This window comes from Sceloporus undulatus, chromosome 2 (genome assembly GCF_019175285.1).
Source record: "Sceloporus undulatus isolate JIND9_A2432 ecotype Alabama chromosome 2, SceUnd_v1.1, whole genome shotgun sequence".
Classification (NCBI taxonomy): Eukaryota; Metazoa; Chordata; class Lepidosauria; order Squamata; family Phrynosomatidae; genus Sceloporus; species Sceloporus undulatus.
Window position 1 is genome coordinate 298,759,933 of NC_056523.1, and position 24,628 is coordinate 298,784,560.

At 40.0% G+C, this 24,628-nt stretch overlaps 1 protein-coding gene across 6 annotated transcripts in view; it reads left to right on the plus strand.

Moving 5' to 3' along the window:
* The window catches only part of PDE4D (phosphodiesterase 4D), a 574,941-nt gene that overhangs the window by 319,949 nt on the left and 230,364 nt on the right, over positions 1-24,628 (plus strand). The window contains exon 1 of one of the 6 annotated variants that reach the window (XM_042454651.1): positions 8,798-9,004. The exons of the other annotated variants lie outside the window; for them this stretch is intronic. Coding sequence (XP_042310585.1) covers positions 8,940-9,004 — 65 coding nt within the window. The 5' untranslated portion in view covers positions 8,798-8,939. Of the gene's footprint in view, positions 1-8,797; positions 9,005-24,628 lie in introns of those variants that run through there. 6 annotated transcript variants of the gene reach the window in all.

Consider the following 24,628-nt stretch of genomic DNA (forward strand, 5'->3'; position numbering starts at 1 on the left):
GTGTAAGATTATTAATACAAGCCGCCTTAAGGATCATCTCATTGATAGGCAAAGTATAAGTCTAAAATTGCAAAACATTATAGCCTTGGGAGGGCAATCCCAAACCAAGAAAAGAATAATTCTATGTGGTCTTGGATGGGGAGAATATTTGAAAATATTTGGAAAATGGTCCAAAAACATGCTTCTCAAGTGTCAAGAAATTATTATGAAATATTGGGATCACATTAGGTTAACAGCTAACTAAACATTATCTATAAATATAAAGCTAAAGCCTGAAAGCTTTTTACTGAATATGGTAGATGAATCTGAAGACAATAAATATGGTCCACTGTTATTTCATTTGATTGTTGCAGCCAGGATGTTCTATAAGAAATGGTAGAAAACAACAACACACCAGAAAAGGAAGACTGGGAATTGAAGATCTACGAGATAATAGAAATGGATAAGATGACTAGAGGGTTATAAAATGCAGAAGTAAACACAAACAAACAAACATCTAGCTGACTGGAAAGTAACAATTGATTATTTTGTTTAAAAAGAGGGGGAAATTGCAATTATAAACTTTAAACGGGAATAAAGTTAAAAAGTGAGATATTTATCTTTGTAAGTTTTGGAGAAGGAATGTGAGGGCAGGTTTTTCATTTATTTGTTTAACTGCCTAAGATATTAAATTACAAGGGCTTTAGAAACAATGTAAGTGTAAATACTGGCATGTAAATGTAAACAGCAACATTGTAATGTAAGATGAATGATGAAACAATGAATGATTTTATTTTCAAACATGTTGGAAAAAGGTGAATAAGAAAATCTTAAACTGGGACAAATATTCCAGCAGTGTAAGGGAAGGAAGTCGAAGTATGACAGAGATTGAATGTAAGAGAATTTACATGTTGGATGTAAGAAGTAAAGATTGATTTAACAATTTGAAGATAGATGATAGATGATTTTAAGAAGAGATTGCTAAGTGGATGTGTTGGTATATTTTTTTTCTTTTTCTTCTTTTTCTTCTTTCTTTTATTTTCTTTATTCTATTTTGTATCATTACTGTTATTTGACAGATGATTGTTTAGTTTTGTTGTGTGCATTTTACCAATAAAATTTAATTTTAAAAAATCATGGTGAAAAGTATCTTGGACTAACAAAAATCTTGGCAGTTTGAGGCTTATTCTCCATGAAATTCACATATGGTTCCAAGCACAGAAAATGCTGTAGTTGGGAACTTAATTCTGGACAAAATGGAATGTGGTTATTTTGCACAGAAAAGAGCAGTTTCTGCAGGGAAACACAGAAAACAATATTTCTGCACATAAATATTATTTTCTGTACTCAAAGTGCTGTTTCCTACATCCAAAATGCTGTTTATGAACAGTCATTGAAAACTTTGCAGTTTTTGAAGACTTTCTTTCAATAAGAAGAACATTGGTAAAATCACCCATTGCTTCCTTCAAGAAGAAAATTAGTAAAGCCTTACATCCCTAGTCCTAGATTGCTGACTGATTGCTGGGAAGGAAAATGAGAGATGGGTAGAGGGGGTGTGATACAATGGCATCTCTGCCAAGGGGCATGGTCAGATGACTGTAGCTCTGAAAATGAGCACTCTGCACTGCAACATTTTGTACCCATAACTCCTTCGGAACACCTACTAAAGTCCAATGGATAAAGATGAACATATTCCTGAACAAAGTATATCAGAAAGCTAGTTGATCAGTCTGCTTTCAGCTGTTTTTATCAAGTCAATAATGTTATCTTGCATGTTTACAATTTTATCTGATAATTATTTTATTTTATTTTTGTTTGATTTCTTGTGTGTTTGCCTTCTTTAATGATGTGAGCATCCTTGGGGGATGCTGAAACAAGGCTATAAACAGAGAGAGAGAGAGAGAGAGAGATTCATATAAGGTGTGAGATGGCACAATCCGTGGAAGTGTTTCCAGTTCAAATTGGGAATGATATGAATGTGAGCTAGGCAAGCATGTAAACATAATTTGCTTCAGTTAGAATGAAATTGCATGATTTCTTCTTGGTGGGCTGTGATTTTCCATGTCTCAGTCCCTATGAGCTTTTATAGCCAGATTCCCTTAATCTGTCCCCCTCCAGATGTTTTGGACTACAACTTTTGTTATCACTAATCATTACTCATTCTCACTTAGGACTGGTGGGATTTGTAGTACAAAATATTTGGAGAAACAGGTTGAGGAATGCTGTTTTAGATTTAAGGAATGATCCAGTGATTACCAATAACAAACTCAAAGACTTTGCTCAAATTATTTCTCTAATTAGAGAAGGCTATTTGAAACAAAAGTCCTTCATGGTTGGCAGAATAATAATAGAAAACAGCAAATCTTCTTCAATGTTTGTTGTGCCTTCTGATCAGTAAGGTCAAAAGTGATTTGCTTCTTCCTCCTCATCTTCTTCTCATAAAGAGCAGACAAGCAGGAACATTTTGATGTATGGTTCCACAATGGGAGTCAAAAGCTAGCCACAATCCAGAATATTGTTTCTGCATATCTGAACCAGTCTTGTACATATAGTCTTGGATGCATTCAGGTTTCACATACCTCTGTGTAGCAGGGAACATCTTATCATCCCAGTCAAGCAGGCTCCTCAGATTGTCTGTGTCAGCTATTAGCTGTTGAGCTGTCATATCTGAGAAGATACAAGATGGCTGAAAAACTAGATTTTTCTTTCTTTTTTGGGCTCCAAATCCCAGACGTCTCCAGAATGGTCACTGAACATACTGGCTAGAGGATTTTGAGAGCAGTAATCCAGTAAAGTAACATTTCTAAATTCTGGTTGTAATTGCTACAGTCAAGCCATTTGATGGGATATTGGACAAAAACCAACATCAAATGAGCATACTTCCACTTAAGGAATAAGCCTCCCCCCGCTCCCCAGTCTGCTCCAGAGAGTTCTTCAGTTTTCTGGAACAGATTGTGCAGCCATATGGGAGGCCATAGAGGGCAGGTAGGAATGCTGCCTCCTCATTCAGCTGAGGCAAGCCATTTTATCTGCAGGATGAGTTTATTTTATTCCACCCACTACACTTGGCCCTTCATAGTTGCAGTTTTGATTTTTGCAGATTTGATTATTTGCGGTTTTGATTAATACATTCTCTCGAGGAATCTCTAGGTCCTCCAGTGCAACTTTGCCAGAAGTTGACCATAGAGTTCTGCTGGGAAACGTAGAAGTTCCTAGGGAAAACACTTCTCTAGGCATTTGTAGGTCCTTCAGCATGATTCTATGGGCAACTTCTGGTAGATGTTGACCACAGAGTTGGACTAGAGGACCTGCTGCCGATATGAAAAAAATGCAGGACTTCAAGTCCCGTTTTCCCTAATGGTGGCACAATGTGCATGCAGCTGCTGGTGCAGCCATATGTACATGATGCCATTGGGGACAAAAGAGTTTGTCATCCACAGATACTTAAATCCATGGTTAGCAAACTGGGGGATAGCAAGGCCCCACTGTATAAGTCTATACATATTTACTTGGAAGTAAGCTCTACTGAACTCAGTGGAGCTTACTTCTGAGCAGATATGTATAGAATTCTGATCTTGTTTGACTTGGTTAGTTTAATAAACTAAAATATTTCTATTTTTATATAGGGTCGTTGTATTTTAATCTAAGATCATCTGAATGCAAATTCCCTTATATTATGGGAATCATGGGATGCTCCAGTTGTTGTTGGACTGCAGTGACAAGCATTGCTGACCATTGGGTAGGGCTTCTGAGACATGCAGTCTTACAATATCTGGAGAGCCATATTCTTCCTCCTCCTGATATGAGATATGAGTAGCATCACACTGTAAATTTTGCAGCCATGCCCTTCAGCTTATGCCTGCATTGCACTGCCTCAGAATTCTTTAAGCAGCATTTCACCCTCCTAAAAGGAGCCGGTGGGCTATTCACACGTAGCCAAGATCCTGTATTTCAGATAGTAGTATAAAAGCCCAATGGGTAAAGGAGAGAGTGTCTGTCCTCTCAATCCTTCCTCCCCCCAGACTCACCATTCATCTGCTGCAGGGGCAGCACCCCACTCCTGGCAATTCAATGGCTGGTAAACAGCAGAGGGGATTGAAGCATCTGGCTATGTCTCTATGCCCAGACACAGACTGAATGGCCAAGGGGAGCTATCACAATGAAGTAGTGAATCTTGGGGACTTTTGGATATGGCAGAGGGAGAAAGAAAATACCAACATTTGCAATAGCCAAAAAAAATAAAAAAAAATTAAGCAGATGTATATTGGACTTAATGTTTGGATAGACCACCAGTAGGATGCCAACTATCATTGGAACTTGGACAGTCAGGTTTTTTTTCCTGATCATCCTGTTTTTGAAAAAAAAAATACCCAACATAAATACAATGCACCACATTGATACTGTTCATGCTAGCTTACCACCTGAAACAAGAAGCTGCAAACATTTTCCATGATTTTGGAAGAAGACCCTTCTGCCAAATTAAAGAGGGGTTGTTGGAAAAGGCAAAGAGGCTACAGGCCTGGTTATTGCTATGGTTATCATGCAGTGCTGTCAACACAAAACTATAACAGCAGCAAGAAAAAGGATCGTGTTTTTCTTCCCTCTACAGCAAATCCTATTTTTAAAGCATGCCATTCTATGTTTATTTTAAATGCTATGGATTTTGGAAACTTTTATGAAGCAAACCAGATTTTGCAAGTAGGTGTCCAAAGAACTGTCTTAATCTTTAGAATTGTTTGAAAATATTTTTAAAATAAGCTTGCATGAGTTACAATGAAAGATACTGTAATGCTATGAAAAGTGCAGGTGGAGGATGGTCTTGAAAAAGTGTTGCTATGTTGTGAAAGATCAACATTGGCACCAGTACAAATAACAGAGGGGGAGGGAAACCTCTGCTAATTATCCATAATTAACCCAAGAGGTTTATAAATCCTTTGGACCATTTGTTTAAATGTGTTTTTCAACACAAACATGCCACATGTGTTCCAAAATCACACTTTAGAGCTAGAGGGGATTTCATACACTCTCAAGTGTTCCTCCAGCCAAATCCTCCCTTGTAGGGAAGAGTCTTAAGTTTAAATATTTGAGTTTCTGCACATCTGTATTTGGACATCTCATTGACGTATTACAGGTCTTGATCTTCTGCTGTGGAAAGGCCTGATCCACCAAGGTTACTTTACTGTTCAAGCCTAGAATGAGAGGAGCATAGTGATTAAGAGGCTCCACTATGAATCAATTTCTTATGAATCCCATTGTGGGAGAAGGGTGGGTTATAAATCCTTGAAATAAAATAAAATTATATCTACTATGAAATCATCATATTGTTCTGTGCATAAGAACATAAAAAAGCTACTGGATCATAACAAAGGCCCATCTAGTCATTGTTTTCCATAGCCTTTTAGAGAAGTCGCAAACAAAGAGAAAGGATTTTGAGTATGGAAGTCCTTTAGAGACATCACAGAATTTGAAGATGTTACTTGGTTGCACTACCCTGCCTGGAAACTCCCAGTCAGCATGGCCTCTGATCAGACAGCATGAGGGATTCTCTAGAGTTATAGTCCAAACTGTAACTATTCCAAGTAGTGAGATATCATATCTAATAGTACTTGACAGCCCTGTCCCCCATTTAAAGCATCTCAGCTACTAGCCATTGCCATAGCTTGTAGCAGTAGACTCTATATATCAACTATATAGTTCCTTGGTCTGTTCTGAGTCTCATTATGGCTGCATCTGCACTGCAGAAATAATGTAGTTTGACATAGGTCTAACTGCCATGGCTCAGTGCTATGGAATCCTGAGGTTTATAGGAGCCCTGGTGGTGCAGTGGTTAAATGCCTGTACTGCAGCCACTTACTCACAAGCCACAAGGTTGTGAGTTCAGTACCAGCCAGGGACTCAGGGTCGACTTGGCCTGGCATCCTCCTGAGGTCACTAAAATGAGTACCCAGCAATTGGCTTATGCATTGTAAATCACTTAGGTAGTGCTTAAGTGCACTGACAAGCGGTATAGAAATGTCCTTGCTTACTGCTGCTATTATAGTTTGTAGTAGCACCAGAGTTCTCTGACAGAGAAGGCTAAATATCTCAAAAATCTACAAATCCCAGAATTCTATAGCATTAAGCCATGGCAGTTAAAGCAGTGTCAAACTGCAGTGCAGATGCAGCCTATATGACCCTTGCCTCACTTCAAATATTAGAAGAGAGGACAGAAACTTTTTTCTCCATCCACTTTCTCCATACTCAAAAATTACTGTATCACACACTTTTATCATCCCTCCTCCCTTACTTTGCTTTTTTTCTTCTCCATTGAAAAGCTCCAAATGCTTTATCTTTTTCTCATTGTATTATTCCAGTCCCTGATCATTTCTAGTTGTTTTTTTTCTACATTTCTGTGGCTGTACAATATCTACTTTGAGATGGTACCCGTAGTCAAAATAAGCCTTTTGGAGGCTGCATCTGTGCTGTAGAATTAATGCAAGTTGACACCACTTTCAGTCCTGTAGCTCTGTCCTATGGAATCCTAAGATTTATAGTTTTCCAAGGTTTTTAGCTTTTCTGCTAATGAGTACTGATGCATCACAAAACTACAGGATGTCCATGGCAGTTAAAATGGTGTCAAACTGCATCTACAGTGTAGACACACCCTGAGCTACTGTTCACTAAAAAGGGTATATATTCAGAGAACCTATGCATTACCCCTAGAGCTTGAGGTGATCATTTTGATCAGAAAAAGCAAAGTTGAGGGGGGGGGGGGATTTTAATAAAAGAAAAAATGACTTAGGGAAAAAAAAAATGCAATTTCCTCCCAGTTTTTTTTTTTTTTTGCCAAAAAAAAAAACAAAATAAAACATCCCCCCCCCCCCCCCCCCACACACACACACAATGCTAAACCAGAGGGAAACTTGGTAATGCATCTCCTGTGGATTATCTAGTTCAGTTCTTAGATTTAGCTATGCCCACTTGGCTACCCCATGTTTAACATGCTGGTTTTCGCCTTGCCCTCTTGGATGCCCTTTAACTAGCAAGCTGGGATCCCCTTGAAAATCCCTAAGCATCTGCTACTAAACGTATTAGGAAGATAAAAGCTTGGAAGCCTGATGAAGGGAAAGTGTGGCATGATGCCTCATTAAAATTCTTTCTGCTGCTGTGGGGCAATTTGCATTCAGATGATTGGCATAAACCTGGAGGACAGGCGGGATCATTCTTGTCAATGAACAGAAGGTACAGACCACATGGCATGTTCCGGAGCTTGTCAAAATAACAATGGCTAAACCTTGGTTGATGCCAAGAGAGATTCATAGGCACCTCTCCAGAAAAGAGTGAAAATCCCATTATTCAAATGTTGTCTGCTTTTTAATAGATTTCAAAAAATGCATAAATCCAGGAAGGTCCCTGGGATTTGGTTTAGAACCACAGAAAACAGCTATCTTCTGACTGGTTACTCAATCCCTTGTAATACATAATCTACTATTCTTGAGCTATTGCATAAAAAAACAGTTCCTCGGCAAGTAGTCACTTGCCGACAACAGAGTTGCCTTCCTGCTAAGAGCACATTCCAAAGCAGATTCACAGCACTGCATTTAAAAATATCTCTCTTTCTGCAAATCAGTCTATATCATCTAAACCTAGCCACACAAAAATGTTTGTCTTACCTCTTTTGCAAACTTGACATACCAGCTTCAGTCCAATAATTTCAAATAGAGTGTAAGTTTTGTTTTTTAAAAAACCCAACAACAACAATATGTAACTTGTGTGAGGAATAGTTGGCCAGGTGTATTAGCTGGGCAAGAACAACAACTTTTATTGAAAGAAGTATAACTTAATAATATTTGACAGAAAATAAAATGTAGGATCTGTCAGCAACATGTAATAAACATAATAGTGCACATACACAGAGCTGATTCATTAATGGAACAGGACTTTGTCTGCAATCTGCATGCTTGGGAAGAAGTCCCATCGAACACAGTGTCTGATCTAAGATTTACCTGTGGTATAAGGTAAACATCCGTAAGTGTGTGAGAGAGAGAGAAGGGGGAGAGATGATGACTGCAGCAATAAAAACAACACATTATAATATTTTGTTTAAAACTTGCAACAGTACTTTAAGGTGCTCTAAACCTCCAGTGAATAAGTGCTGTAGGCTATATTTCAGAGGAAGGAACTGGCAAAACTGCCTCTGAGTTCCTAAGAAAAGCCTATGAAATCCATGGGGTTGCCATAAATCGACAGTTGACTTGAGACACATATATAAACACAGAGACAAGCAAATGCTGTTTGGCTCTCACCACTTGTGGGAGTTTATAATATAAAAATATTATTTTTATTTTATGATTAAGCAGCTGGTGTTCCTTTGTGTATGCTGCAGGGAGAGAGCAAGTGAGCCAGGGTTCTAAGAATGAAAAAAAGGTGAGTAAGTCTGTTCTCAGGTGATCCATGCCTTGCAAGAAGAGGTCATAAAGCTCCACTCTGTTTCTGTTTACCTCAGTACCTCTGAAAGTGAAGCTTCCCTGGATACTTACTGGTGCCCCTGCAGCACATCTTCATATTTTCCTTTTACTGCCCATTGACAGTTTTAGAATGTGACTCTGACCTTTAAACCTGTTATTATAGGATTGTAAGGGGAAAAAAACGATCAAGAGGCTCTTTCAGCTGCCTTGTTTCCCATGTGACCTAGATGGAGAATAGATTCAAAATACAGTCCCTCCCCCGGCAATGCAAGGCAGAAGAGAAAAGCACTGTCACTTTTAAACCCAGCTAGCATTAAGGCTGGGAGCGTGAAGCAAAAACTCCGGTAGTTCAGGACTCTTCTTGAAGAGCTTGGGTTGTTCTGAGGAAGATGGTTTTTCCAAGACTTGCCTTTTTAAAGCAAGCCTCTTTTGCAAGTGGAATATCTGTGGCTGGAGCTGAGTGAGGAGAGCTGAAGTTTCCCTGCTAAAAAGTATTTGGATTTTCTTTGCAAGATGAGTATTATTATGAAGCCAAGATCCCGATCTACCAGCTCCTTAAGAACTGCAGATACCACTTGGTAATGTGCTTGCTGTTTTCCCACTCCTTTGCTTCCTTAGCACTGTTTGAGATCTACAAATGCTCTTGAGTTTTGTTTCCTTGTGTGTTAATAACATGTACATGCTGATCCCAGATATTTTGAAGGCAAGTGTAACCGGAAACAAGAAGGCACTTTTCTTCCGTGTCTACGAAATATTGCACAGGGATGTGTTGTTATTTTGCTTGTGGAGTTAAAAGAGAACATTTGTTGCTGTACGGAAAACTTTCTGCATTGTTGTTGGTGGTTTTTTTTAGTGGAGAGGCAGGATTTCTAATGTAGATATAGATATTAAACTTCACCCTTGTTTTTTTTCCCTGATCTTAATAAATCAAGTGATGAGAGATCGTATACACAAGTGAAGGAGCAATTTAACCTTTCCCTTACATGCCTTCCCTTAGAAAAAAATTCAAGGGAAAAATAGCTGCATATATTCTGCTTCCTTCCTTGCTTCTTTCCATCCATTCAGTCCTTCCTTCTCCCAAGGAAGTCTGAATGAGTTATACCATCAGTGTTAGTTTAGTAAAGTGTAGTGGCTAACAGCATAATTGTATGTATCCATGCTCCAGTCCTGTACCCACTCAGTTGTATGTAATCCTGTACCCACTCACTAAACCTCACTAAATATAATGAAACTTATTTTTGAGTAGGCATATGACAACAAAGTAAGACTGAACTATGGCTCAGAAAGCCTCCAGTTGCAATTCTACCTTTATCATGAACTCACTAAGTGCTTTGGCCAAGTCACTGTCATCTAGCTTTAGTCCTGTCCCCAGAAACCTTCTCAGTGTAAAATAATGATTTACCCACAGAGAACATTGTGAGGATTATGCTTAGAAGACAATACAACATGAAGATAAAAATAATTAGATAAACAACACTTTTCTTCTTCAGGGTTGAAATCCTATAATTTATCAAAATGGAACTAATTTCTGAATAAGCACGTTTAATCCATTTCCTAATAAGTGGTCCTATTTATGCTGTTTCTATAAGGCTTTTCAGGATAACTCTCCAGGGAGGGCATCTTCAGTGCTACCTATGCCCTTTGGGCACATCTTTGTTTATATCTAGATGTTCTGACATTCTATCACTTTTACTTATATCATGTATCATACAGAGACAGAAACAAAACTTTTCATTATATTATACTAAGATATATGCTTTATTCTTCTTTTTGCTAGAGTTTTGTTACAATTTCTCATATAACATGGAGAGGTTTTGTTATTGTTTTGGTTACATACTTTCCTGATGGTACATATCTTCCTGATTGCTACATATCTTCCTTTTTGGTAAGGTTTTTCTGGATTTTATACTGGGTGAGACCATACGTTATTTAATGAAGCTATGTATGGCTCAGCGAAGATAACTCATAACAAGATCTATAGCAATTTAATTAAAAACATTCATAATGAGAGGCCTACTGCAGTGTTAGTTGAAATAGTAACAATGTGAAATTAGGCGGGACTTGGAAAAGTTACCTTTTTTTACAGTCCCACAATTGGAATGGTTGAACTTGGTGCTTTAGGCTTATATACCCATAAAAGTATTTTAGTGCTAATTTGAAGAATGCAGTACACACACACACACTCATGCACCTACACAGAAGAAATTAATTTTGGTGTAGCTCCAATTGTTAGACCCATTAACTAATTGATAAATTAGTAAGTCATGTCCAAAGGAGGGGACCTAAAATGGTGAAGGGTCTGGAACCCATGCCCTATGAGGAACGATGTAGGGATCTGGGTATGTTTAGCCTGGAGAAGAGAAGGTTAAGAGGTGATATGATAGCCCTGTTTAAATACTTGAAGGGATGTCATATTGAGGAGGGAGCCAGCTTGTTTGCTGCTGCTCCAGAGACTAAGACCTGGAACAATGGATGCAAGCTCCAGGAAAAGAGGTTCCACCTGAACATTAGGAGGAGCTTCCTGACAGTAAGGACTGTTCGACAGTGGAACAAACTCCCTTGGAGTGTAGTGGAGTCTCCTTCCTTGGAGGTCTTTAAGCAGAGGCTGGATGGCCATCTGTCGGGGATGCCTTGATTGAGAGTTCCTGCATGGCAAGGGGTTGGACTGGATGGCCCTTATGTTCTCCTGCAACTATGATTCTATCCCTGCTCAGCCATGAAAACCGATTGGGTGACATTGGGCACTTATATTCTCTCAGCATCAGAGGAAAACAAAGGTAAAACCAGCTCTGACCAAATCTTGCCAAGTAAACACAGTAAGGTAAATACAATTTATAGGCTCACTACAACAAATTGTAGCTGAGACGAACAGTTGTATTTATGCTGTGGTTCCCTCTGCATTGTCAGGGCTTGGGAATTTTAGCCTTTATTTTTTGGACTGTAATGGGGATTCTAGGAGTTATAGTTTTTTTAAAACAAAACTTTCCAAGCTGTGAGATGAAAACAGTTCATTAAATTTTTAGATGTTTCAGGCTTCTGACATGACGTCGTGGAGAAGCATTGATGACATGGTTGCTAATCTCATAGTAAACTCTTGCCAGCTCTCCAATATGAAAACACAAAGGGGCAACTCTTTGAGAAGCATAGACCAAACATTGCAGTCGTCAATCCTTATTCAGGCAAACCCCCAACTGACGTCATGAGATACTTTCACTCTGCTACGTACGCAGGCCAATTCAGCATCTTGAAGAATTTTTTCAATTTGAAATAAAACAGAAAAATATGGTTCCCTCCTATTTATTTTATTTCTTAAAGCGTTTTTACCCCCCCCCCCAGCAATGAGATAATATTGCACAATTCTTGATTTTACTCTTGTGCACAGTTTAGTGACTGATAAGGCAAGAAGCTATGTTACAGACAATTTTAAGTGCACTGTGATGTAGGTCACATTGAGCAAAAGTATTTTGTCTGGTAGATGGAAGTTAGCAAAATAATTCAGATCTGTGGCAAATGATTGCCAGTTTTCCTCTGGCGTAATCCTGCCACCCTTTGTGGATATAAATTGAGCACACTTTGTATCTGAATATTTCTTTTGTAAGTGGAAACATTTCCAGGCTTTCCTTTCCACAGTAAAATATCTCTATTTTACACTCTCTGGCAGTTCCTTAGACTCACAATCATATCTCTGGTCAGTTGGTAGCTGGTTTGAGGTTCTCAGTATGGCAGTCCTGGAGTAGGTGACCTTTTTTGCTCTGAGGTCTGTAGGCAGTAATGAGTGGTAGTTTGGGTCTCATGCATGCATGTGCATACATCCCTCCCCTTCATGACTACCTCACTTTCAAACATACACATCACACATGCTTCTCACACACACTCACTTTCACCATAAACAATACAGAGATACACACCATCTTAGCCTGGAAGGAATGGAGATGCTCTGCACAATCCCCTTTTTCCTGCTATGGGATGCTTTAGAATGGCAGACAACTTTCTTCCCAGGAGGAAAAAGTAACCCTAATTTCCTGATGTGCAGAGTAAGGAGAACACCTCAGATGGCATGCAGGAGGACAGCAGTGGCAGAGTCCCAGCTATTCTTTACAATTTCCCTTGGCCATTACCTTCATTTGAAAAACAGTTGTGTCCAGCCTGTTCTGTTCTGTCAACCTCTGCCCTGTCAACTTCTGATATAGGAGAGGGCCCTATCCTGTTGCCATTTGGAAGTGATGCTGCTGTTTCATCTACCTGTCCAATTATCTTACGTACATGGAATGGAAGGGATGTCATCTTGTACTTTACCAAAGGCAGTGAAATGTTTTGGCCTGCAACACACCAAACAATAGTTTGGCAGGCTGTGGGACACCCTTCCTACATGCCTTCCTTTTCCTCAGTATTGATAAATAATGATGCATGCATAAAAATGGGCCACAAAGATACTCCCTGGAGGCATAGGTTGCCAATATGTGTGATAAATAAATCCTGTCCTGCCTTTCCACTCTCCATGCATTCACTGGGCTATAGTCTCTAAAGATACCATAGCAACCTCCATTTATCTATCTACGTGGCCTTACTCTTGCAGAACACTATAAAGTATTATCCAGCTTGTTGTCTCGTGTATTTGTTTTATTAGTTGGTAGACCCATCATGCCAGTTGTATATGCTTGATTCATGTGAACTGTAGTGTAAAATTAATGATCTGCAAACCTGTGGTCTGGACTGTGCCATTATAGATTGCACCAATGATGTCTAGATGATCTCACGAGTATGTAATCCTCACTATATGTTCAGAATGAGTGTATCTGGAAGAGATGTAGGTTAAGTCTTTTTTTTTTCTATCTGATACAGTCCCTTCTCTAATCCTAGGTGACTTTAATATTCACCTTGACAATCCCAACAATCCTTCTTCATCTTGCCTTAGCTCCCTGTTTGCTTCTTTTGGCCTTCAGCCTCATTCTAACTCCTCAACCCATTCCTCTGGTCACTGTCTCGACCTAATTCTTGCTGCTAAGTGCATCATTTCCGACTACCTGGCATCTGATTTTCCATTGGGTTCCTTCCCTTCTGACTTCAAACATGCTCTCATTTCCCCAATTCTGAAGAAACCCTCTCTCAACCCCTCTTCTTTGTCTAGCTATCGTCCAATTTCTCTTCTTCCTTTTCTTTCTAAGGTCCTAGAACGGGTCGTTTATTCTCACTGTATCAAGTTTCTTGAAGCCAACTCCGTCCTGGACCCTTTCCAATCTGGCTTCCGCCCACGGCACTCTACAGAGACAGCCCTCACCAAGATCTCAAATTATCTCTTGTGGGCCAAGGCAAATGGCCTCTACTCTATTCTCATTCTTCTTGATTTGTCTGCAGCCTTTGACACTGTTGATCACTGTCTCCTGGTTGATTTACTTTCTGACCTTGGGTTCGCCGACTCTGCTCTCGACTGGTTTAAATCTTACTTGTCAGACAGATCTTTTGCAGTGGTCACGGGTGGTCAGACTTCGTCCTCTGTTCCCCTATCTGTTGGAGTTCTCCAGGCCTCTGTCTTGGGTCCCCTTTTGTTCTCTCTATACACACTGTCCCTAGGTAAACTCATCAGTTCTTTTGGTTTCTCCTATCATCTGTACGCTGACGACACTCAGCTGTATCTCTCCACCCCTGACCTTTCAACGGGGCTTGAACAGCAAGTTTCTTCTTGTCTGACTGCCATCTCTCAGTGGATGCGGCTTCGGCACTTGAAGCTCAACATGTCTAAGACTGAGCTTTTCGTCTTTCCACCTAAACTCACCCTTCATTATTCCTTTTCTGTTTCTGTCGACAACACTTCTATTCAACCAGTTCATCAAGCCCGCAGTCTTGGCTTCATTTTTGACTTTTCTCTGTCATTTATTCCCCAGATCTAGGCCACCGCCAAGACCTGTAGATTCTTTCTCCACAACATTGCCAAGATCCGTCCATTCCTCTCAATCTCTACTGCCAAGACTCTGGTCCATGCCCTAGTGGTTTCGCGACTAGATTATTGTAACCTCCTTCTATCAGGGCTTCTTCTTTCACAGCTCCATCCTTTAATCTCTGTCCAGTATTCAGCTGCCCATATTGTCACATCCGCTCGCCGCTTTGACCATGTTTCTCCTCTTTTCTCCTCCCTTCATTGGCTCCCCTTCCCCTTCCAAATCTGGTACAAGCTTTTGTTACTGACTTTCAAAGCCCTCCATGGGTTGGCTCCTCCTTACTTATCTGACCTTCTTTCTCCTTACATTCCTACTCGCACCCTCCACTCTGGTAGTCAAGGTCTCCTGTCACAGTATAGGACTACCACTGCCCCCTCCTGAATTCGTCCCTTCTCGCTTGCTGCCCCTTACTCCTGGAACCTTCTTCCCCCACATGCACCCTCATCACTTCTCTACCCAGTTTCAAAACTGAATTAAAGACTATATTGTTTAGAGAAGCATTCCCAGAGGTGAGCCCCTCTCCGACCCAGGAAGCCTCCTTCTAACCATCCACCAAGAAGCCAAGCCCTTCCTCCAGTCCATCTGCCTTGGTCCAGGCCTCGGAGGTGGAAAAGATCTGCTGGACCTGATCCTATTCCCCACCACCACTCCCTTCTCCTTTTGTGTCATGTCTTTTAGATTGTAAGCCTGAGGGCAGGGAACCGTCTGACTAAAAAAATTATGTACAGCGCTGTGTAAATTTACAGTGCTTTATAAATAAAGGTTAATAATAATAATTAAGTCCTTCTTGCAAACATGCTAATTTTGTACATGGAGAGAATTTACTGATCAATATCCCTTTCCCAAAAGTGCCTGATTCATAAAAGGCAATTTTGAAAGATTAGGCAGTAGATTAATAATAAGGAAAATTGTTGCTTTTGATCCCTTAGACTCACCCAGACCCATGTCAATGGTGGATGTTGCTTGAAAGATCATTTCTTAGCTCTGAGGTGTTTCTAGCTGTGCTGAAAGATGGAAGAAATCCAGCTGGATTGAAACACTTTTACAAATCCAATTGATTTCAGCAAAATATATTTTTAAGCATGTACTTAATACTCCTACGGAAACTAGAGGGAATATAAAGTAGTTGAAATATGTTAAGGGATCACTAAATCTTTTGGAATCTGTGTTTAAAGAAGTGCTTGTTGACTGAAAAGAAATTTAGATTATCTATAACTGGTGTATTTGCCAAACTTGGGCTGCATCAACACTGCAGAAATAATCCACTTTAACCCAATTTTAACTGCCATGGCTCATTGTTAAGGAATTCTGGGAACTGTAGTTTTATGAAACATTTAGCCTTCTCTGTTAGAGTGCTCTGGTGCCATAACAAACTACAGTTCCCAGAATTCCATAGCATTGAGCCATGGCAGTTAAAATGGTGTCATGATGGATTATTTTCTCATTGTGGATGAAGCCATGGTTTTAGAAAGATAAGCTATTGGTTCCCTGCTAACAGAGAAAGAATTGCCGTCCTTGCTATAACTTCAGTTTCCAGGCTTCCTCTAGAAAAGAGTTTGTAATGTTATCTTTTGGTTTTTTATTAGAAGTATTTTGTATTGTCAACTATATTTGAAAACAGTCCATTGTGTAGTTGCCAGAAAAAATATGTAGAAAATGGGAAATGTAACAATAAATATCTCTTAATACCACTTCAAGTTAGTTGGGTACATGTGTGATGTGATCTAGTGGATAGAGAGCTGGGGTTTGATTAATATGAATTCAATTCCTGCTCCTATAAGGGACTTCTGTGGTCATGGGCAAAGCACTCGCTCTCAGCCTCCATTCTCCATTGTTAAAAAAAGGGGATAGAATAGTTACAACCTACATTACCTATAGTAAAGTCTGAAAAATGCTTTGCAAATTTAAAACGAATTGCATTAATACAGCTGCAGTATCTAAAAATCCATGTTACACATTTCCCATTATGATGGTGGTTCTTGTTTTGTTTTGTATGGTTGAAAACAGTAGGAATATTCATATGCTTATACCTGTGAATATAAGCCTATGAAGGCAGGATATCAATCTTTGAAATAAATAAAACTAAATAAATTATGAACTGGGCTAACTTTCCTCAGCATTGTGCTTTCCAGATATTGTATGTTAGACTTCAGCTCCTGTTATCTTCAGTCAGCCTGACTGAAAAGATTGATCTTTTCCTTTCACCTCTGTAAACTATAATATGCTGCATTGCACTATATTATAGTGTGGCAGTATGCCCCCCCCTTTTTTTTTAACAAAGGATAGTAATTTGTTTGAAGGATCTTTGTATGTGAAAGATTGTAAGTTTTTCTAGTAGGACATCATATCTTTTGAGGACGAGGAGTCTGTGTCCTCCAGATAATTTTGGATTCCAAAATTAGTTGGTTGGCTAATGAAAGCTGGAATCCAGGAATCGTAGCATAAGGAATCGTAGAATAAGAATCACAGAGTTGGAAGAGACCACAAGGGCCATCCAGTCCAATCCCCTGCCATGCATGAATGCATAATCAAAGCATCCTTGACATAAGGCCATCCAGCTTCTGTTTAAAAACCTCCAAAGAAGGAGGCTTCACCACACTCCGAGGCAGCATGTTCTACTGTTTGACAGTGCTTAATGTCAGGACCACAGGCTGTCCAGTGAAGGGCCAGTTTAAAGATAATGAATCATGAGAAACGAGGAGACTTGAAGTTGTCCATTAATGGTTAACACTTGGACAACAGAATTAGAAGACATGGTGACAGTTTCTCCTCTTTGGTGAGATGTAATGTATTTTTCACACTGTGAACCAGGATGGTGTAGTGGCTTGAGCACTGGACTACAACTGTGCAGAGCAGGATTCGACTCAACATTAGGACATGGAAACCCACTGTATGACCTTGGGCAAGTCACCCTCACACTCTCTCAGCCTCAGAGTAGGAGGACAAAGGCAAATCACTGCTGAACAGATCTTGCCAAGAAAACCCCATGATATGGTTGCCTTACTGTTGCTATAAGTTGGAAAGTATATGCTTCCACAGGATTGCTATAAGTTGGAAAGTATATGCTTCCACAGGATTGCTATAAGTTGGAAACTATATAGGGTTGCTATAAGTTGGAAACTTGAAAGTACACAACAACAAAGTGTATTTTCATTTGGAAGTTTCAGCAATTTCAGGGTTAATTCACTAGCAAACAGAGTTAGTTTCCACAGTTTGCATAACAGGACTCTTATTTCAATTTTGCAGAACAGATCATATATTTGCCTCATGAGTAGCTTGAGATCCAAGAACTTTGATCTGCTGACATTTTGAGCTGATTTGAATGATCTCCAAAGTGCCCCAGGTGGAACTCTTGTTTCTATAGTCTTACTAACAATCCCCATGTTAGTAGAACAGCACCAGTCTATTATTTCATTACAACAGGGCCAGTTATTTGCTATGGAAGTATCTGGTGCTTTCCTTTATCGTTTAGTGCTCTTTTCTGTTTATTACACTTTCCCCTGCTGAATTTCATGCTGTTAGTATCTGCCAGTTTTCTAGTTTGAGATCATTTTGAACTTTTGGCCTCCCTCTGAAACATTTACTGCCCTTCCCAGTTTTGTAGCATTTGTGTCCTTAGTGAAGATATTTGCAAGTTTGCAAGTTGTCTGTCTTTTCTTTCCTTTAAGATGGACCAAAAAATTGCTACACCACACTAATCATGCAGAATAACAGATCTGTGTGTATTCAGATAGGGTTGTGTGGACTTCTGAGATGTGCCTAACTCCTCTAGGGTTGTTCACTGAGTGACATCAGATTTTGCTTAGTTATATCCATTTATATTATCTTTGTCCTTTGGTATGCTTTTTAGTTATCTTGCCTCTTGATCTTTTCCTCTTCAGTGTTGTCAAATCTTTCAATTTAGCTTTACTTCTGCTTCTAAGGACAGAAGCTCTTGGATTGACTGGAGAATGATGAAGGGGGCTTGGGCAAAATGCCTGTGGGCTTCCTGTCTAAGGGCCCTTTCAGACTACATGGTGATAGTGCTATGATTCCATTGTAATTGCATGGAAATTTTTCCAAAGGCCACACACTGCTGTAAATGTGCATCAGCAATAAACAGCTGAGTTTGTATGTGTTTTATGTGACAAATGATATGAAGTGTACACATCCTACTACTGTGTGAATGGTTGAGGGGTTTACTTTTTTCATTTGGAAATGTACATTCCATTCTTACTCTCCCAGGAAGCTAACAAATAGAAACAGTTAAAATGTAAAAAAAATTAAGCTAAATAGCAAAGGTTATAAAACACAGCAAAATAAAAGAGATTCGGAGCAGCAAATTCAAGCCAAATACAATGAATGTTTTAAAAGGTCGGGGCTGGAGGTGAGATCTTTGTCTGACTCTGAAAAGATGTGAAAGTAGATGCCAAGAATCCTCTGCTGGAGGGAGCTTTCCATGAATGTGGTGCCAAAACCCAAAAGGCTTCTCTGTGTTCACTAACAATCTAAGTTCAAATAACATCACCCCGAGGAAGTCTTTCTTAATAGATGTGTAGGTATGTATGGGAGGAGATGGTCCTTAAGCTAGCCAGTTCTTAAGCTGTAAAGGGGTTAAAAGACTGTCTGAGTCTCCTTATATGAGCTAGTCTGGATTTTGAGAGAGGAAGGCTTTCTCTCAGTCCCACCACCATAACAGGCATGTTTGGTAAGGATAAGTGAGGGGGCCTTTTTTTTAATTTTAATTAATTAAAATATTTATATCTGAGGATCTCAGTGGAAGTGGAAGCAAAGTGCTAATTTTAAAACACTAAAAGTGTGAGCCGCCATGGTTTGAGCATTGTACTATAACTCTGGAAACCAGGATCTGAATCCCAGCTTGGCCATGGAAACCCACTGGATGGCTGTAGACTATATTTCAGAGGAAGGAACTGGAAAAATCACTTGCCTAATTCCTTGCCTAAAAAAACCCTATGAAATATATGGGGTCACCATAAGTCGATGGGCGACATAAAGCCCCCCCCCCACACACACACACACAAACATTGTTATGTTTGTAGCCACCATTGGTATCATACAGTGATAGAGAACCTTTGGCTTTCCAGATGTTGCTGGATTGCTGCCAAGGGATTTAGTCCAACAACATTTAGTCCAACAATAACATTTAGTTTTGTTGATATTGTTGCACATTCAGAATTGTTTGGAAGATTGTACTCAGAGGTAAAGATGTGCTATTAAGGGGGAGGTAGAATATCTAACAAATGGTGGTTCAAAATCTGCAAGTATGCTCTTCTGTCTCAGTCCCACTAGATAAAATTTGGTTACACTGATGAAGTAGCTAAAACATTAAAATAGTAGATGAATTAAATTGATATTCAGCTCAGTCCTGTGCAGGTTCACTCAGTAATAAGCTTCAGTATAGTAAATGAAATTTATTTCAAAGTAAGAGTTTATAGGACTGCAGAGTAACTCTGGTTGGCCTGACATTGCTAGAGTCCTCAACAAATGAGGTTTCTGAGCTTATAGATATCATGTTTGTCATTTCATTTTACTGAGCATTAAGCTAGAAGTGTTGTTAGTTTCTGATATGTGTGGAGGAAAAGAGAAGCAGTGAAGGCAATGCTAATCAATTTTTCTGTTGATGGTTTTGAAACTGACTGCTGCTCTTGCAGCTTTTAAGTCTTATATAAAGCAGCTGTAGCATTTGCTGTGGTTATAAAGCAGAAATAAACAAACTGGTGTAACATTATACACATTTGGAATTGTAATTTCAATTTTGGGATTGTGGAGAGATTTTTAATCAGTAGTTTCCAAAATGAAGCTAAACTTTTCTGACTGATTTCTTATTAATACATTGTATAATTAGTGTAAAATTACTAATGAGTTGGCTGGGCAAGAACTGCATTAAAGAAGTGACTTCATCAGTGTTAATTGCCAAGAAATGACAGAGGAAAGCAATCAAAGCTGAATCTGATAAAATGCTCTTCCTCAAACCTGGATGTCCACCAGGTATGTTGGACTGCAACTTCTGTTGGATGAAGACTGTGGAAATTGTAGTACAGCGTGTACACAGCACTGCACACTGATGAATGATGTAGTAAAAATCATGTCTGCTGCTGCCCCTGCTCTCCATTGACCAGAAAATGGCTGGGATCAGGGAAGGAGCTGGTGCAGAGAAAAGGTAAGGTTGGGGAGCTGGATAAGAGACTATATACAGCTATATCTTGTAGTTATGTCTCCCAATGGCTGTTGTTCTTCTTTGTTTCCATAATGCTATGAAAATTACCAAAAAGTGAAGAGGTCTTGGAAGGATGTCCCAAAATTCTAGGGCTAACATCAGAAAAGTCCCACTTATTGTGCAAATTTCTCCATGGGAGCCATAGCAATAGCATTTACATTTCTATACCATTTCATAGTGAGCTCAGCATTCTCTAAGCAGTTTACAATCTGTAAGCTAATTGCCCCCAACAGGCTGGGTGCTCATTTTATTGACCTACAAAAGGATGGAAGGCCGGGTCAACCTGGAGCCCTCTGAGATCAAACTCACAATGTTGAGGCTGCAGTACTGGCCTTTAACCACTATTCCACAAGGGCTCCCTTAGCCTCTCATAGGAGAAAGTGTTCTCCGACATATTGTAATCCTAGACTTATTCAGATTTTTATTGCTTGAAGCCAGAACCTTGAATTAGGTACTGAACTCACTAATTTTACACAGTTCTTTTTTCAGCTCTGTGATGTGTTTATTTTATTTGCTGCATTGGCATCCTTTTTTGCCTACAAGGATGTCAAAGGAGACCTTCATAGTCCTCCCCTCTCCTGTAGCTTTGCAAGGAACTTGGGAAGTAGGTAAGGCTATGAAAGGTAACCAGCTCATGGCTACCCATTGGGTGTCATGGCTAAACGAGTCTCCCAAAGACTGTTCCAACACTGTAACCACTAATTATTCTGGCTACCACTTGAAACAGGAGATTTTTCTCATGTGTAGTTCCTGTTGATTTCATTGGAACATGTGGAAGAAGACTGTTTAGTGGATTATGCTGACACTGCTGCTATTAAGGGTCATACTAAATATTAGGTTAAATATGTCACATATAGCTAGGTTTATACTTGCTCAAAACCAATTAACCAAAAACCCCTCCCCCCCATACACAACAATAAGTGAAAATAAATACAATCCCATTGATTCCAATGTGATATTTTATCTTGATCCAACGTGCATGGGATGCAAATGTTGGGAAGTCAGAGGGAAAAGACAACTTTAAACTTTCCTCCCTTCATTTTGTAGTACTAGTCAAGATTGCCCCAGTGAATTTTTGAGTTTAAAAAGAGACAGCTGGAACTACCCTCTGTATATTTAATGCACAACATAGTTTGACCTTTTTCAACAACCATAGTCCACTGGCTGAGGTGGCTGCCTCATCATACAACTATGATGCCAGAACTATCTCCTCCTGCAACTGGAAACTGCTGGAATTTTGCATCCTCCTTGATTAGATGATCTATTTTGTGTAGACTCAATACATGAACACCATGTGGGCAAAGGGGGAGGGGAAATGCCTGTTCTGTCTTAAAAAGCACTCCAGTGATGACTGCATAGACATCTAGCCTCTCTTGTGCTCATAGATTTATTGAGCTCGACACTAGTGTGTCTGCTCCTTTCTGAATTATTTGTGAGAAGCAGAAGCAATTTTACAGACAATGACCTTCTGAATTAAAGATGAACCATCAAGAAGTCAAGGCGGCTGCTGTCACAATAACTTTGTAAAGCAGAGGTTTGTGTTCAAGAAGCATCATGGTGTTGGCATTTGGTACAGTGGGCCAAATGCTGTGGCATATGGGGAATGACACGTGACTAAGATAAGTAGGCAGGTTGACAGACAGACATACTTCCGGAGTTTAAGAACCTGCTGTCAGCTGGCTGCAGTGGTTACTCTCCCTCATCCTCACATACCTCTGAACTTCAGCAGCATGTAAATGTTTGACTGATAGGTTGACCACGTGCCTTTATGGCTGGGATGGGAAATGGTGCAGCCTCTTCACTACACTGATGGGTTGACCTGTTTGAAAAGAAGCAGCTTTGGAAGAGACATGTTAGAAGATGGCAGGATTGTACACATAATGCTCTCAAAAAAGGGGGAAATGCAAAGCATGTATATTTATCAAGCTTCAGGTCTAGAGAATCCCATGATGCAGAAACTGGTATCAGAGTTTTAAAGTAAGGTGCTCTCCTGTTCTGAGTTTCATGTCTGAAGGACTCCTGTGGGCTTGCAGACCACCCTAATACCTTTCTCTTCACCCCCCTCTGTGTGTGTGTGTTTGGGGAAATTAAAACATAGAGAATCACACGGGGGTGTCATTCTCATTTCTATTTGAGAGGTGTACCTTTTAAAGGCCACAAATAATATTTACAGATAAACCAGAATGAACTGAAAGCTCATTTCTCGCTTTGTGAAAAAATAGATAGTTTGGGCCACATAGTTCTAGAAGAGTGACAGATGAAGCAGGTCAAAGTTACTAGGCACTTTACAGACCGCCCGAAAAGGGCAGTCTCCCGCCTCCCTCATTTGTTGCGCAAGGCAGCTGCAGTGGCCAAACCGCGCGGCAAACTGCAGCTTCTTTTTGTGGCACCATTCTGATGCCGCAAAGCGCCATTGGCGCACTTGCGGCATCATAATGGTGCTGAGACGTGAGGACGCTAAGCATCCGCTATGTCAAAATGGTGGCGCCCATGTAGAATGGGTGCCACATTTTGTATGTGCTCAGCACATACTAGGGTTAAAGGCGTCCGGAAAAGACACCCCTTTCTAACCCTAGTACATGGCGAGCACGTACTTTTTGGCAGTGTGTAACCTGCCATAGTCATCTATGCCTGATATGAAAATAAAGTCCACCCCAAAGTCAGAAAAGGAAAAGGGTGCTCAACCTGAGGATAATGGAGCAGAGGACAGAATAGGGGAATTTCAGCACAGAATAAGTAAAGAGATAGTAGAGGAACACCTTGTTAATCTAAATGAGTTTAAGTCTCCGGGACCAGATGAACTCCATCCAAGGGTATTAAAAGAACTGGCAAATGTAATATCGGAGCCATTGGCAATAATCTTTGAAAACTCCTGGAAAAAAGGAGAGATCCCAGCAGACTGGCGGAGGGCAAACAGTGTCCCCATCTTCAAAAAGGGGAAAAAAGAGGATCCCAACAATTATCGTCCAGTTAGTCTGACAGCAATGCCAGGAAAGATTCTGGAGCAGATAATTAAACAGAGAGTCTGTGAACATCTAGATGGCAATTCCATAATCACAAAAACTCAACATGGGTTTCAGAGAAAGAAGTCATGCCAGACAAATCTAATCTCTTTCTTTGATAAAATTACCAGCTTGGTAGATGAAGGGAATGCTGTGGATATAGTATATCTTGATTTCACTAAGGCCTTTGACAAGGTTTCCCATGACATACTTGCAAACAAGCTTGTAAAATGTGGGCTAGACAAAGGAACTGTTAAATGGATCTGTAATTGGTTGACCGGCCGAACCCAAAGGGTGCTGAACAATGGCTCCTTTTCATCCTGGAGAGAAGTGACCAGTGGGGTCCCACAGGGCTCTGTCCTGGGCCCAGTGTTATTCAACATCTTTATCAATGACCTGGATGACAGAATTGGAAGCATACTTATCAAATTTGCAGATGACACCAAATTAGGAGGAATAGCTAATACCCCAGAGGACAGGATCAAGATTCAAAATGACCTGAATAGACTAGAAAGCTGGGCCAAAGCTAACAAAATGAAATTCAACACGGAGAAATGTAAGGTATTGCACATAGGGCGGAAAAATAAAATGCACAGATATAGGATGGGTGACACCTGGCTGAATGAAACTATGTGTGAAAGGGATCTAGGAGTCCAAGTAGACCACAAGTTGAACATGAGTGAACAGTGTGATGCGGCAGCTAAAAAGGCCAATGCAATTTTAGGCTGCATCGATAAAAGTATAGTGTCTAGATCAAGAAAAGTAATAGTGCCACTGTATTCTGCTTTGGTCAGGCTCCATCTAGAATATTGTGTCCAGTTCTGGGCGCCACAATTCAGAAAGGACATTGAGAAACTGGAGTGTGTCCAAAGGAGGGCGACAAAAATGGTGAAGGGTCTGGAAACCATGCCCTATGAGGAACGACTTAGGGAGCTGGGAATGTTTAGCCTGGAGAAAAGAAGGTTAAGAGGTGATATGATAGCCCTGTTTAAATATTTGAAAGGATGTCATGTTGAAGAGGGAGCAAGCTTGTTTTCTGCTGCTCCA